Source organism: Procambarus clarkii, chromosome 77 (assembly GCF_040958095.1).
Source record: "Procambarus clarkii isolate CNS0578487 chromosome 77, FALCON_Pclarkii_2.0, whole genome shotgun sequence".
NCBI lineage: Eukaryota > Metazoa > Arthropoda > Malacostraca > Decapoda > Cambaridae > Procambarus > Procambarus clarkii.
Window position 1 is genome coordinate 19,270,559 of NC_091226.1, and position 17,500 is coordinate 19,288,058.

A 17,500-nucleotide genomic window follows, 5' to 3' on the forward strand; every position below is an offset into this window, starting at 1 on the left:
CTGTCTGCCCCCTGAAAATATAATACTGCAACACAAATGAATTCCAGTTCCGTTTTCAAGTAAATCAAGAGCGGGTAAACGGTGGGAGTAAAAAAATCAAAACTCCACAAAAACACTTCTGCCATTTCATTTCAAACATCATGAAAATCACAAGGGCGAGGGCTGCTATAGATTCTGCTATCTTTTACTTTTGCTGACCCCAACTGGCCTATGCCACGCTTACACACATCACGTTGGAAAGTTTGGCGAGACTAGCCCTACGCGTTTGGTCTCCAACTTCGTTAATAACCCCCAATTTCCTACTCCGGCAGACAAGCACGAACTGGATGGCGTACGAGTCAACGGGAAGGGCAAGAAGATGAGGAAGCCGAGGACCATCTATTCATCACTGCAACTACAGCATCTTAACAAGATATTCCAGAGGACCCAATACCTCTCCCTGCCGGAGCGCGCCGAACTGGCGGCTTCTCTCGGCCTTACGCAGACCCAGGTGATGACTCCTCGCCTCATTGTTCATTATTATTAATAGTAATATTATATTTCACCGGAAACCTGGCAGTAATTTTGCTGCCAGGTTTCTAGTGAAACTTAGTTCTATTAGTTCTAGTTCTAATATATATATATATATATATATATATATATATATATATATATATATATATATATATATATATATATATGTATATATATATATATATATATATATATATATATATATATATATATATATATATATATATATATATATATATAATTGTTACGAGCGTCATTAATCGCACTTGCATCAATATTTGAGTAAGTGTGTGTGTGTGTGTGTGTGTGTGTGTGTGTACTCACCTAATTGTGCTTGCGGGGGTTGAGCTCTGGCTCTTTGGTCCCGCCTCCACATCTTTGGTCCCGCGCGCGTGTGTGTGTGTGTGTGTGTGTGTGTGTGTGTGTGTGTGTGTGTGTGTGGAAGAGGGGCTGGGTAATGAATATGATACAGCCAGCCTTCAGCCGGTGCATTTCACTGGAGTTATTCCATCAGGCAACACACACACACACTAGTACCACCTCTGTTTAATAGCCAGGGGGGAGGAAACAGTGGAGTTATCCACATCATATTCGAAAGGTCAATTAACGCCAGCAATCACAATTATCCCGGGATATCCTTCCCTTGAAAAGCGTTTTTTTTACTGAAAATTTATTAACTATAAGAACAAAGACTTTTTGAAATTCAATTTCACTTTTGTTTATTAACGTATATTAACATATTAATGGGACATGCAAAACAATAGAATAAAAAGCTTGAAATGTAATCTAATATATTAACGAAATTTATCTTGATTAGTTGCAGCAAAAGAGTTTATTTCATGATGGCCTCCGAATGTATGATAAGACTGATGAGTTAGCCAAAAAATCTGCCTTTAAAGGAGAAATTTACTATAATTTTGGATTGCCTATAAATAGTCTTAGAGCAACAAGACACCCAGAATTTCAACAAAACCTTATAGATCTGAGGCAAAGTGAAATCGACACTAGTTATTCTATCTAAGAATAACTGCCCGAAACGCTGCGTGTACTAGTGGCTTTACAAGATTGTAAATACTATGCTATGTATTCTCACAAACCCAATGTACCTTCTTGTATATAAATAAATAAATAAATAAATAAATCTATCATTATACTATCATGCAAGAGGAGCCACACATCTATGGATCATCCAATAAAATCAGCAGACTTCTAGATGTTACTACTGCTCGGCTTAGACTCGGTTACAAGTATCTCTGGGAATTCACATTATCTGCTGATGTAGACCTGACCAAATGTAAACTGTGTCAACAAAATTATTCGCACACCCTCCGTCACTATGTGATGAGAGTGTGAAAAGATACGTGAATTCTGAGATAATTCCACAGCAAATGTTTAAGAGATGTGTAAATATTTCATTCAAAATGATCTGCTACCAGAAATTTTAGCCAAATATCCCCAGTTTGCTAACTGTAGGTAGTAACTGAGTGACTGTAACCTATCCACCGCTGCCCACTGGATGGGGGGCGGAGTGCAGGACAAACATATCAATTGTGACACTAGCTCTCCACATATGTCAGTTGCTTAATTTAGAAACTGTACTTGTGGTCGATCTCGAACTCATTATTGATGTGACGATGTGCATTGAATTTTGTAACAAGTTCATCACGACTGTAACTTGCATAGCTAAATGAATATTAGGGTTCAGTCCCTGAGCCCATTATGTGCCTATGTAACCATCTCCACTACCGCCTACAGGATGAATATAGAGTACATAATAAATGAACTAAACTGTTACAGTTACAAAGAGCAATATAATAAAATATACTATTGAATCACATGTTCATAAACGGTATATCAACTGGTCATCAAACTAGGTATAAGAACTACAAAATGAATACCTTTATCAAATATTAAAACTAGCAACAAATTGTCAACCTCACTATCGTGAAAGTAAACTTAGTTTTTTCACGACATTTCCACGAAATAAACAATATTTATATTCACGATAGTGTAGTTGACACATTATATGACATGGGTTTGCATCACTAATTCCCGTGTGGTTAAGAGGGAGACTATATAAAATATAACATTTAAATTATATCTGGGCCGTGGTGAGCTGCCTCTGGGGCCAGATTCACGTAGCAGTTACGCAAGTACTTACGAACGTGTACACGTATTCACGAAGCAGTTACGCAAGCACTTACGAACGTGTACACGCATTCACGAAGCAGTTACGCAAGCACTTACGAACGTGTACACGCATTCACGAAGCAGTTACGCAAGCACTTACGAACCTGTCCATCTTTCCTCAATCTTTGACGGCTTTGGTTGCATTTATTAAACAGTTTACAAGCATGAAAACTTGCCAATCAACTATTGTTATTGTTATAAACAGCCTCCTGGTGCTTCGGAGCTCATTAACTGTTTAATAATTGTAAACAAAGCCGCCAAAGATTGAGAAAACATGTACAGGGGCCAGATTCACGAAGCAGTTACGCAAGCACTTACGAACGTGTACATGTATTCACGAAGCAGTTACGCGAACGTTAATTGGCAATAAATATATATATATATATATATATATATATATATATATATATATATATATATATATATATATATATATATATATATATACACACACATCTTCCAGGACCACAAGGTAGGCGGCTTAAGGGGTTTTCAAGGCGTTTCTAAGTCACTAAGGTCGATTAAATTACATTATTATGCAAATTCACTAGAAAAAGTGATTATATGTACTTATTGGTCTAACAATAAAGGAAGACGGATCTAATGGCCGAGGGGAATAAACCAAGTAATTGCTAGTAACTAAAAGAAGGGGAATTATACAGGAGAGAAGAACTAGTAGAGAAACAAAAATAATAAGATACCAGGATGTAGAGGCAAAGAACTTTTTTTTTTTTTTTTTGAGATATATAGAAGAGTTGTTACATTCTTGTAGAGCCACTAGTACGCGTAGCGTTTCGGGCAGGTCCCTGGAATACGATCCCCGCCGCGAAGAATCGTTGTTACAACCAAGTACACATTTTACTGTTGCGTTAAACAGAGGCTACAGTTAAGGATTTGCGCCCAGTAAATCCTCCCCGGCCAGGATACGAACCCATGACATAGCGCTCGCGGAACGCCAGGCGAGTGTCTTACCACTACACCTGGAATACGATCCCCGCCGCGAAGAATCGTTGTTACAACCAAGTACACATTTTACTGTTGCGTTAAACAGAGGCTACAGTTAAGGATTTACGCCCAGTAAATCCTCCCCGGCCAGGATACGAACCCATGACATAGCGCTCGCAGAACGCCAGGCGAGTGTCTTACCACTACACCTGGAATACGATCCCCGCCGCGAAGAATCCTTGTTACAACCAAGTACACATTTTACTGTTGCGTTAAACAGAGGCTACAGTTAAGGATTTGTGCCCAGTAAATCCTCCCCGGCCAGGATACGAACCCATGACATAGCGCTCGCGGAACGCCAGACGTTCGTAACTAAGGAAAACTAGTGAGAAAAGTTGAATACGAGTGGAAACTAAAAATCACGTTACCTGCCAATGGAAACTATGCAATTGAAAAACAAAATGTAGGGTAAAATACGCGACTTACAGTAGCATGGCATTTAAAGTTAATTGTGTGGCAGAAACTTGGGGCAAAGGATAGACAGTCCCGCCAAATACACACCGAAACTACGACGTTGGTACAACGTTCGAACAAGATTTAACACCACCTAACCAGTTATAACAACCAATATAGCAAGTTGTAACAACGTTCTAATACGTCATAAACACGTTAAGCCAAGATGTAACAAGTTTATTACAAGTTGTAACAAGCGGAAAATAGAGACAGTTTCGGTTTGTGTTTCCAGGGGTGTCAGTATATATGTACATGTATGCGAGTATGGAATACGGGAAAGGCGACCCCCAATAGGAAGGGAAGGATAAAATATAGTAGGAGATCTATACGGTAGGAAAAACAATTATAGAATTGGAGCTAGATTCACGAAGCAGTTACGCAAGCACTTACGAACCTGTCCATCTTTTTCTCAATCTTTAACGGCTTTGTTTACAATTATTAAACATTTAATGAGCTCCGAAGCACCAGGAGGCTGTTTATAACAATAACAACAGTTGATTGGCAAGTTTTCATGCTTGTAAACCGTTTAATAAATGTAACCAAAGCCGTCAAAGATTGAGGAAAGATGTACACGTTCGTAAGTGCTTGCGTAACTGTTTCGTGAATCTGGCCACAGGATCGGAACTATCCAAAAGACACAGAAGGGAAATGTAGTATAATTAGAGGTAAAAAGAAATAGGTGTGTAGGGTAGAGTACATGCAGAACACAGGGAAGGGAAAGTTTAGTCTGAAGGAAAATAGGAGTAGATAAAGGAGAATACAGATAAAGGTAGTAGATAGGGAAGGAGTAGAAGGCCAGGGCAACAAGGAAGGAGACTGTAGGGCAGAGAGAGAGAAAGGTAGGGAGCTAATAGGTAGGGAAGGGAGGGACTCACTGCTCGAGTTCCCCAACTATTGACTTTTTAATAACTTGGCGGCGAGTGAGTGCGTGTGGAGGGTGGTTGGGGCCAGCCCACGGCAGCCCTCCCTGCTTCCCTGTCTCTCTGTCCCCTACAACAGTAGCCCCTGGCACTCCTCTTGGCTACTTCTGTACCCTGCTTCCCTGTCTGTGTCCTCTACAGCCGTAGTCCCTGGCACTCCTCTTGGCTCCTGTACCCTGCTTCCCTGTCTCTTGTGTCTTCTACAGCCGTAGCCCCTGGCACTCCTCTTGGCTCCTGTATCCTGCTTCCCTGCCTCTATGTCCCCCTACAACCGTAGCCCCTGGCACTCCTCTTGGCTACTTCTGTACCCTGCTTCCCTGCCTCTATGTCCCCCTACAACCGTAGCCCCTGGCACTCCTCTTGGCTACTTCTGTACCCTGCTTCCCTGTCTGTGTCCTCTACAGCCGTAGCCCCTGGCATTCCTCTTGGCTCCTGTACCCTGCTTCCCTGTCTCTCTGTCCCCTACAACAGTAGCCCCTGGCACTCCTCTTGGCTACTTCTGTACCCTGCTTCCCTGTCCCCTACAACAGTAGCCCATGGCACTCCTCTTTGCTCCTTCTGTACCCTGCTTCCTTGCTGTACTGTGTTTTGTATAATTGGAACTTGTAGTACTGCTACAACTGCAATTATTCCTACCGTGTACCCCTCTTGTGGCATTAATTCAATGACATAAAACTTCTTTATAATCTGTTTATCTTAGCACAGTTTTTCTGTGGCTGTTGTATCAGTACTGATGTGATTTTGTTATTCATTTAGATGATGTAAACAATAATACAATTCCCAGTTTCATTTTTGTATGAATTATATCACAATCTTGCAACTTCCTTTGCAGCAATAGTTAAGACAGTCAGTCTGCAGTTTATGGGTGGCTCAAAATGATTAGATCTTGATTATCTATTCAGTTATTTCGCAAAACGGTTAAAGAGTCCATTGTGTTATAGTCCATTCAACAGTATTTTTGTATAGAAAGTCAATTTAAATTTGTTTTTCTTAATCGGAAAAATACCTGACGTTGCAACATCTTTATTTAGGAAATCAATGGCACACGCACACACCTCTTGCACGCACATAAACCAGCTGTGTGCACACACACACACACTCTCACACCCCGCTGCGTGCACACACACTCACACCCCGCTGCGTGCATACACACACTCACACCCCGCTGCGTGCACACACACACACCCGCTGCGTGCATACACACACTCACACCAGCTGCGTGCACACACTCACACCCCGCTGCGTGCACACACACACACACCCGCTGCGTGCACACACACACACACACCCCGCTGCGTGCACACACACCCCGCTGCTTGCACACACACACACACACACACACACACACACACACACACACACACACACACACACACACACACACACACACACACGCACACCCACTGCGTGCACACACACACTTAAAAGTAGCAAAATAGTATCCTTCAAAATCTTTTCATTAATTTTACAGCTGTTAAATATCCTCATAACCTTCAAGTTGTTCACATTCATATCGACATAAATGTTTACAATTGCTACTGACATTGAGGACCATAAAGAAATCTTCAAGGTTGTTACCTTGTTACGGCAAGAACGACAACAAAATCAGTGTCAACAACAGCTGGAATGCAGAAGAGAAAATGTTGCAATTATATCTTGGTTTTCACTTCTTAAAATAATCAAAAAACAGTTGAAATAAGTTGGGGTTTAGGTTTAGGCTCTCGGACGCAGGTTCGAATCCTCGTCACGGCCCTTGTGGATTTGTTCTTTGGTTTGTGATGTTAACATCAAGATTGCCATCAACAGAAGCTTAAGATATGGAGCATATGAATTAGAGAAACACTGTTTATTCACTAACTATATTCAACCACGTGTTATTTAAGTATTTGGAAAACATCAAACAGTGACGAAAATAATCCCCAAGATGTTGAAAACTAATATTTAGTGCAAAACGCAGCTTATGTCAACAAATCCACAAGGGCCGTGACGAGGATTCGAACCTGCGTCTGGGATGCTCTCGGACGCAGGTTCTAATCCTCCTCACGGCCCTTGTGGATTTGTTCATTTGATACATCACGCAATTGTGAGTTCTGAGCTTATGTAACATTCACAACTAAACACTAGTTAAACATACACGAAAATACAACAAATATCTCTGGTATAATTGTAGTGAATTGTGCTGCTGTATTTTACAGCTTTATACAGCTGTATGTTACAGGAACGAGAGGCATAGATTGACAACAATAATAAAAACTGGAGCTGGGGCAGCGTTTCGCTTCTGAATTAGAGGTCACGCATGATGAACGTGCGAACTGCGATATACGTTCGTGAATAGTGAATGAGGCGCTCCTTCCGTTCGTTATTCATGTGTGTGTGTGTGTGTGTGTGTGTGTGTGTGTGTGTGTGTGTGTGTGTGTGTGTGTGTGTGTGTACTCACCTAGTTGTGCTTGCGGGGGTTGAGCTCTGGCTCTTTGGTCCCGCCTCTCAACCGTCAATCAACTGGTGTACAGGTTCTTGAGCCTACTGGGCTCTATCATATCTACATTTGAAACTGTGTATGGAGTCAGCCTCCACCACATCACTGCCTAATGCATTCCATTTGTTAACTACTTTGACACTGAAAAAGTTCTTTCTAACGTCCCTGTGGCTCATTTGGGTACTCAGTTTCCACCTGTGTCCCCTTGTTCGTGTCCCACCAGTGCTAAATAGTTTGTCTTTGTCCACCCTGCCAATTCCCCTGAAAATGTTGTAGGTGGTTATCATGTCTCCCCTTACTCTTCTATCTTCCAGCGCCGTATGTTTAGCTCCCATAGCCTTTCCTCATAGCTCATACCTCTCAATTCTTGGACTAGTCTGGTGGCATACCTGTGAATTTTCTCAAAATTTGTCTTGTGTTTAACTAGGCATGGTCTCTAGGCTGGAGCTGCATACTCTAGGATTGGTCTGACATAAGTGGTATACAGGGTCCTGAACGATTCCTTACACAAGTTTCTAAAAGGCAGTTTATATGATTCGAGGATTCGAACCTACGTCCGAGATCATCCCAGACGCTGTCTTAATCAACTGAGCTAGCCTGGTGGACCAAGCTCTCACAAGTCAAGCCTGGCCTCGGGCCGGGCTTGGGCAGTAGAACAACTCCCAGAACCCCATCAACCAGGTATATGTGGGCCTGCGGGCCGCTCCAAGCAACAGCCTGGTGGACCAAACTCTCACAAGTCAAGCCAGGCCTCGGGCCGGGCTTGGGCAGTAGAACAACTCCCAGAACCCCATCAACCAGGTATATGTGGGCCTGCGGGCCGCTCCAAGCAACAGCCTGGTGGACCAAACTCTCACAAGTCAAGCCTGGTCTCGGGCCGGGCTTGGGCAGTAGAACAACTCCCAGAACCCCATCAACCAGGTATATGTGGGCCTGCGGGCCGCTCCAAGCAACAGCCTGGTGGCCCAAACTCTCACAAGTCAAGCCTGGCCTCGGGCCGGGCTTGGGGAGTAGAACAACTCCCAGAACCCCATCAACCAGGTATATGTGGGCCTGCGGGCCGCTCCAAGCAACAGCCTGGTGGACCAAACTCTCACAAGTCAAGCCTGGCTTCGGGCCGGGCTTGGGCAGTAGAAGAACTCCCAGAACCCCATCAACCAGGTATATGTGGGCCTGCGGGCCGCTCCAAGCAACAGCCTGGTGGACCAAACTCTCACAAGTCAAGCCTGGCCTCGGGCCGGGCTTGGGCAGTAGAAGAACTCCCAGAACCCCATCAACCAGGTATATGTGGGCCTGCGGGCCGCTCCAAGCAACAGCCTGGTGGACCAAACTCTCACAAGTCAAGCCTGGCCTCGGGCCGGGCTTGGGGAGTAGAAGAACTCCCAGAACCCCATCAACCAGGTATATGTGGGCCTGCGGGCCGCTCCAAGCAACAGCCTGGTGGACCAAACTCTCACAAGTCAAGCCAGGCCTCGGGCCGGGCTTGGGGAGTAGAAGAACTCCCAGAACCCCATCAACCAGGTATATGTGGGCCTGCGGGCCGCTCCAAGCAACAGCCTGGTGGACCAAACTCTCACAAGTCAAGCCAGGCCTCGGGCCGGGCTTGGGCAGTAGAACAACTCCCAGAACCCCATCAACCAGGTATATGTGGGCCTGCGGGCCGCTCCAAGCAACAGCCTGGTGGACCAAACTCTCACAAGTCAAGCCTGGCCTCGGGCCGGGCTTGGGGAGTAGAAGAACTCCCAGAACCCCATCAACCAGGTATATGTGGGCCTGCGGGCCGCTCCAAGCAACAGCCTGGTGGACCAAACTCTCACAAGTCAAGCCTGGCCTCGGGCCGGGCTTGGGCAGTAGAAGAACTCCCAGAACCCCATCAAGCAGGTATATGTGGGCCTGCGGGCCGCTCCAAGCAACAGCCTGGTGGACCAAACTCTCACAAGTCAAGCCTGGCCTCGGGCCGGGCCTGGGGAGTAGAACAACTCCCAGAACCCCATCAACCAGGTATCAACTAGCTACGACATGGTCAATTCTACGGCATTTTGTTCATTTGATACATCAAGCTATTGTGATTTCTATGTGTTCATATTTGTACGTTTGACCAATAGATAATATAAGTACCAAATTATCATTTGTGGATGAAAGATTTTTCAAATGACAGGTACATGAGTGATATTTAAATTTCATATATGAATAGCAATTAAAGTTAAAAGTGAGCGAGTTTAGAGTCCATGATGAGTTTTAATGTGAAGAAAAATGTAAAATAGTATATTAAAATGAAAGATATGTATACCCGTTGAATAATTCCGCTACCTCTGCTAGTGTTTTGATAAACCAATATTGATATGACCCGGTTTCATGACCCCTAATGACCCTAAAAGATTAAAGAAAATGAAATGTATATATATATATTGTTGCACTATTAGACAATTTATCTTCCTTGTGTATCGGTTCACGGTACACAAAAATGATTCAATCGCACCGATTTCGCTCTAAAACTACGCTATCCGTTCTTCAGGAGCGAGAAAATACTATATATATATATATTTTTTTTTAAAGAATTCATATAAAAGCAGAACGGCAGTCACGTCCACATAGAATGCAATGGGATTCGACCCCCGCAAAGACATGACTTCGTGTCCGCATCGGCTATTGTTCCATGTAGCTCTCTCTCTCTCTCAGTCTCTCTCTACATGATTCTCTCGTCATAATCCAAAGTTTGCGTGTTCCACCCCCCCACCTCCCTGCCATCAGCCAGGCCGTCAGCCACCTACCTTTGCCTCCGTTAGTGGACTCTCCTCCAAATGCCAAAAAAAAATTGTGCATTTGGAAACGTGCATAATACTCAGAACCCTTTTGTGAGTGATACGAGATCTGAAATTGTAGGAGGATTGTAGGTCTTGTGTTGGGTCTCTCTAGCTATGGAGGAGGTTGTAAGATATAGTTGTTGTCTTAGATGTTAGTTTGAAAACTGAAGCTTTTGGTTTGGGTCGTTAACTGCAAGAGGGTTCGGGCTGTGGTGCATTTGGGTTGAGTTGCTGTTTGTGAATGAGGCTTTGGGTTGGAATATGTTGAGTTTTTTTGGGGTTGAGTTTTCATATGAAATATACCGCTGGAGATAACTTCAAAATGGGCTATGAGTACTGTATCATATCATCATTATTAAAATAATTATATTATAAGTATAATTATCATTATTATTAGTCATTATTCCGAAAAATAATATTTTTATTATTATTATTATTATTATTATATTTTTCAGTCAATATTAATTACAATTATCTGTAAATTCAAGACACCTCATTGTATGTCCAATTATCTGTAAATAGTATGTCATACCTTCAGTGTGACTGTAACCTCACAATATAACCCAAAGTATTATGCAAACCTCATTATATATCGCCCAAATTGCATTGCAAAATTTTGCATAGCTCCCGGTGTCATGGAATTCTTAAACAAATCTCAGTGTGATGGTTACATTTCTGCATAAGTCCAAGTGTGATATAAGTCTTATCTAGTGATGAGAGCTTCTCCGCACAAGTCCAAGTGTGATATAAGTGTATCTAGTGATAACAGCTTCTCCGCACAAGTCCAAGTGTGATATAAGTCTTTCTGGTGATGACAGCTTCTCCGCACAAGTCCAAGTGTGATATAAGTCTTTCTGGTGATGACAGCTTCTCCGCACAAGTCCAAGTGTGATATAAGTCTTTCTGGTGATGACAGCTTCTCCGCACAAGTCCAAGTGTGATATAAGTCCATCTAGTGATGACAGCTTCTCCGCACAAGTCCAAGTGTAATATAAGTACAACAAAAACCTCGCTAGCCTATTTATCCCCATAGACCCATTCACACAAGTCTCACAACATTCCTCAATAAGCTAGAGTAGCCTCAGCTCCAAGTGACCGGGGGCCCAGTAATAACTCCAGACCTGCCAAGCAAAACCAACAAAAGTGGCGTAACTCACACTAACGTGTAAACGGCTGCATCTTAATCCCTACTGAATGTCAAACAGTCAAGGCAGATTACAGATTCGGCGACACGGAGATTTAACAGGCGCGCGCGCACCATTTAATGTTAGTCGCCAGGCTAAAAAAAAGTATAAACAAACAGCTGGTAAAAATCCACGGAAAAACAGAAGTATTGGAAGCCTTTTACGAGTATAAATCCATTAAGCCAGGCGGGGATACCGTGCACGAGAACAGGTTGCCAATGGAATGTTCAGTTAGAACACCGGAGGGAAGGCAGGGCCGAGGGAGGAGGAGGAGGAGTTAGTCTGAGAATGACTATAAAACACATGCACTCCCCACGGTGTAAAAACACCACCACTCGTAAAAATAGCAGAAAAAATATAAATATTACTTCAAGAGCGGAATACGATCCTTGGCGTCGTATAGCACTGAATGCCTGCTGGCTGTCTGAGGGGCTATGAATGCCAGTGTCTCACGGAAAATCACAAAGGTTCAACGTTTATGCCTCATGACCATTTTCTGAAGGAATAAACATTGAATTAATGGAGTCAGAACTGGTAAAGGTAAGTGCTAAAGTAGAGAATCTTGGCGCTGGATGGAATTCTTGAGTTAATTAGTGACGCTTACCATGTCTAAGGTTTCGGTAAAACTGGAAAGGCTTCAACGATGATATTTTTTTCTATATAAAAAGAAACTATTTTCTAACAATAAAACACGTATATAATCTTTGCATAACATGCGAATAATTTCGTTGCAACCTATAAAAGCCTAATTAATTAATACTTCCCAACACATTTTGTTGCTACTTGGAATATATATATATATATATATATATATATATATATATATATATATATATATATATATATATATATATATAATATATATAATATATATAATATATATAATATATATATATATATATATATATATATATATATATATATATATATATATATATATATATATATATATATATATATATATACCTTGTGAGTAGGAGACTAGGAAACTAAATTCAATAATATTTGTAAATTTGACTAAATTCATATATTATTACTACTGAAGGATCACTTTCAAAATAGCAGCAAAATGTGTATTGTCAAATTTTAATATGAAAACTATAACAAACTCAATATAAAGCTTCGCGTGCAATAGAGAAAAAAATACATTGATGTTATCAAATGGCAATGGCAAGGTGACCTTTTATTTGTCATTCAACCGATGCATAATTACTCGTACGATCAGTTTTACTATGCAACTCTTTTTCCTAACCCGTCTTTGTTCACTGTCTTTGTTCACTGTCTTTGTTCATTGTCCTTGTTCACTGTCTTTGTTCACTGTCTTTGTTCATTGTCCTTGTTCACTGTCCTTGTTCACTGTCCTTGTTCACTGTCCTTGTTCACTGACTTTGTTCATTGTCCTTGTTCACTGTCTTTGTTCACTGTCTTTGTTCATTGTCCTTGTTCACTGTCCTTGTTCACTGTCCTTGTTCACTGTCCTTGTTCACAGACTTTGTTCATTGTCCTTGTTCACTGTCTTTGTTCACTGTCTTTGTTCATTGTCCTTGTTCACTGTCCTTGTTCACTGTCCTTGTTCACTGACTTTGTTCATTGTCCTTGTTCACTGTCTTTGTTCACTGTCCTTGTTCACTGTCCTTGTTCACTGACTTTGTTCATTGTCCTTGTTCACTGTCTTTGTTCACTGTCTTTGTTCACTGTCCTTGTTCACTGTCTTTGTTCACTGTCTTTGTTCACTGTCTTTGTTCACTGTCTTTGTTCATTGTCCTTGTTCACTGTCCTTGTTCACTGTCCTTGTTCACTGTCCTTGTTCACTGTCTTTGTTCACTGTCTTTGTTCACTGTCCTTGTTCACTGTCCTTGTTCACTGTCCTTGTTCTCCGTCCTTGTTCACTGTCCTTGTTCACTATCCTTAAAGGCTCTCATGTAATTGTTTTCGAATTAAATAAAATCTCCGTATTTTCTATAATATAATGAAACATCATTATATATTATGGTTTTGTAGATAATTAGACCTTGGTTATATTTAAATTATATTTGTTGAGTGAATTATTTATTTTTCGATAACAATTCTAACAGTTCTCTCAAGTATAAATGTACTTTTGTTCATAAAAAAAGGCTGATAGATTGAAGAGCATTTGGCCAATGTTTAGGCTTTATAGGATATGTTGATTTTTCTGATGTTCACTAACAGCCTATCGTCAAGAGCATTGACCAATGTTTAGGCTTTATAGGATGTGTTCATTCTTCTGATCTACACTAATAGCCTATTGTCAGGGGCATTCACCAATGTTTAGGCTTTATAGGATGTGTTCATTCACTAATAGCCTATTGTCAGGGGCATTGACCAATGTTTAGGCTTTATAGGATGTGTTCATTCACTAATAGCCTATTGTCAGGGGCATTCACCAATGTTTAGGCTTTATAGGATGTGTTCATTCACTAATAGCCTATTGTCAGGGGCATTCACCAATGTTTAGGCTTTATAGGATGTGTTCATTCACTAATAGCCTATTGTCAGGGGCATTCACCAATGTTTAGGCTTTATAGGATGTGTTCATTCACTAATAGCCTATTGTCAGGGGCATTCACCAATGTTTAGGCTTTATAGGATGTGTTCATTCACTAATAGCCTATTGTCAGGGGCATTCACCAATGTTTAGGCTTTATAGGATGTGTTCATTTTTCTGATCTACACTACCAGCCTATGTCAAGAGCATTGACCAAATCCTCGTTAATCTTGTAGATCCCTCCCACTGATTATAAATTAATCAACACTTTACATAAACTTGTGTTTCCAACTGAAATAAAATACTTAACCTAACCGCCCCTTGCTTCTCTATATTTCAAAACTATACTATATAATTTCATCAATTTATATTTGTGATAACGGGAAATATTTACGCATGAGTAGGTTACGGTGGTAAGTGGACGAGCACTGGTTAAAGATGGGTTAATATTAGTCGATACTGCCTCGCTAAACTGATTTAAAGCCTCGAATTCAGTGGCTGGTGCCGCACTTTCCGCGGAAGCTAAGGCTTGGAAACGAGCGCAATTTGCAGCTTACTATAAGCCTCTCTCTAGGTATTTTACGTCAGGGGCTCAGGCTTCTTGCCCCGCTCCTGTGCCAGGTAAGTTACGGGCTCACCATAGCCCGTGCTACTTGGAACTTGTTCCGAGTAGCTGAATCTATAACAACAACAACAGGGGCTCAGAATAAATGGACTGTCCCCTGTGGTGTTTTATGAAGATTCACACGTCTTTTTCACCAAGTTGGGGATGGAAAAACAGTGTTGACCAGACCGCACACTAGAAGGTGAAGGGACGACGATGTTTCGGTCCGTCCTGGACCATTCTCAAGCCGATTGTGACTTGATAATGGTCCAGGACGGACCGAAACGTCGTCGTCCCTTCACCTTCTAGTGTGTGGTCTAGTCAACATACTTCAGCCACGTTATTGTGACTAAAAACAGTCTAAGCCTAAGGTCTGCGAGTGGTAAAATCGACCCCACAGACCTTCAAACCGCCTACGTGATCTGATGAACTAGCTTGAAGCGTTCGACACCAGCGTATCAGCGGGTCGAAGAACTTTTTGAGACCCAGACAGAGAAGGGGGAAGCGAAGTCCGTAAGAGATAACTTCGTCTGCTTGATAATACGCACGTGGTTCGCTCCTGACTACTGCCGACCCGCTGGCATTACTAACAATGTGTTTTCCTGAGACTGTCTTGCGTAATAATGAGGAGATTAAAGTCGAAGGATCAATTGATATGATCTTGAGGTTATCTTGAGATGATTTCGGGGCTTTTTTTTAGTGTCCCCGCGGCCCGGTCCTCGACCAGGCCTCCACCCCCAGGAAGCAGCCCGTGACAGCTGACTAACACCCAGGTACCTATTTTACTGCTAGGTAACAGGGGCATAGGGTGAAAGAAACTCTGCCCATTGTTTCTCGCCGGCGCCTGGGATCGAACCCAGGACCACAGGATCACAAGTCCAGCGTGCTGTCCGCTCGGCCGACCGGCTCCCTTCTGATCTGATCCTTCATATCATGTAATAAAAAGCTGTTATGAAGAGGTTTGACTTGCTTCATGACCGCATGTCTTGTCTTACTGAACTTTTGTTACAGAGTTCATCTTGGTTCATATTAAATCTAATCTAGATCTTACTAAATGTGATTTTCTTTTTCATCATTAGTATTCACTAATCAGATTAAAGACACTTCTTTACTATCATTCTTTGTAAATAATTAAAGAAAAATATCTTTAGTGCGGACCCAGACCAAGAATGATTTAAATTATACCACTTGTTCAATTTTAAAATGACCTTCTGCGTCTCAAGGGAAGCCTAGCAAAAACGCTCGGTGTTTTGCACGACCCTAAATCATTTTTATACGACGTACGGTCAAATGCATTCCTGTAGTTCATCTTTCTGGCCGTCTCCACCACCACCACCATCAACGTTGTTCTTGTTGATGTTATAGATTCAGCTCCTCGGAACAAACTGTTCCATGTAGCACGGGCTATGGTGAGCCCGTAAGGGATTGTTCAATGATCTTTTCATTAAACAACACTGAGGACATATTCTCCCAGTACTTCTGTCCCTTTTCCGCCTGTCCTCTCCCAGCATGCTGGGTGGACAGCGCTTCGGATTCGTAGTCCTGAGATTCCGGGTTCGATCCCCGGTGCAGGCGGAGACAAATGGGCAAAATGTTTCTTTCACCCTGATACCCCTGTTACCTAGCAGTAAATAGGTACCTGGGAGTTAGACAGCTGCTACGGGCTTAGTGTCGGAGATGATTTCAGGGCTTAGTGTCCCCGCGGCCCGGTCCTCGACCAGGCCTCCACCCCCAGGAAGCAGCCCGTGACAGCTGACTAACTCCTAGGTACCTATTTACTGCTAGGTAACAGGGGCATGTGGATGAAAGAAACTCTCCCCATCGTTTCTCGTCGGCGTCCGGGATCGAACCCGGGACCACAGGATCACGCGTCCAGTGTTCTGTCCGCTCCGCCACCGGCTCCACTAGTCCATATATCCACCATTTTTATATTTCGCTAAAAATATAACACTGAACATATAACACCTGTAAACATTACCTCGCCCACGATACAACACCTAGCACGCGATACACATCACCTAACACCCGCCGTACATCACCTAACACCCGCCACACATCACCTAACACCCGCCGTACATCACCTAACACCCGCCACACATCACCTAACACCCGCCGTACATCACCTAACACCCGCCACACATCACCTAACACCCGCCGTACATCACCTAACACCCGCCACACATCACCTAACACCCGCCGTACATCACCTAACACCCGCCACACATCACCTAACACCCGCCGTACATCACCTAACACCCGCCACACATCACCTAACACCCGCCGTACATCACCTAACACCCGCCACACATCACCTAACACCCGCCGTACATCACCTAACACCCGCCACACATCACCTAACACCCGCCACACATCACCTAACACCCGCCACACATCACCTAACACCCGCCGTACATCACCTAACACCCGCCGTACATCACCTAACACCCGCCACACATCACCTAACACCCGCCAGACATCACCTAACACCCGCCAGACATCACCTAACACCCGCCAGACATCACCTAACACCCGCCGTACATCACCTAACACCCGCCACACATCACCTAACACCCGCCGTACATCACCTAACACCCGTCACACATCACCTAACACCCGCCACACATCACCTAACACCCGCCACACATCACCTAACACCCACCGCACATCACCTAACACCCGCCGTACATCACCTAACACCCGCCACACATCACCTAACACCCGCCGTACATCACCTAACACCCGCCACACATCACCTAACACCCGCCGTACATCACCTAACACCCGCCGTACATCACCTAACACCCGCCGTACATTACCTAACACCCGCCAGACATTACCTAACACC

General features: G+C 43.0%; 1 protein-coding gene across 2 annotated transcripts in view; it reads left to right on the forward strand.

Moving 5' to 3' along the window:
* LOC123747166 (homeotic protein distal-less) overlaps positions 1 to 17,500 on the forward strand; it is a 152,289-nt gene that overhangs the window by 95,336 nt on the left and 39,453 nt on the right. For both annotated transcript variants that reach the window (XM_069313961.1, XM_045729202.2), the window contains one exon: positions 312 to 490. In XM_069313961.1, coding sequence (XP_069170062.1) covers positions 312 to 490 — 179 coding nt within the window. The remainder of the gene's footprint in view (positions 1 to 311; positions 491 to 17,500) is intronic.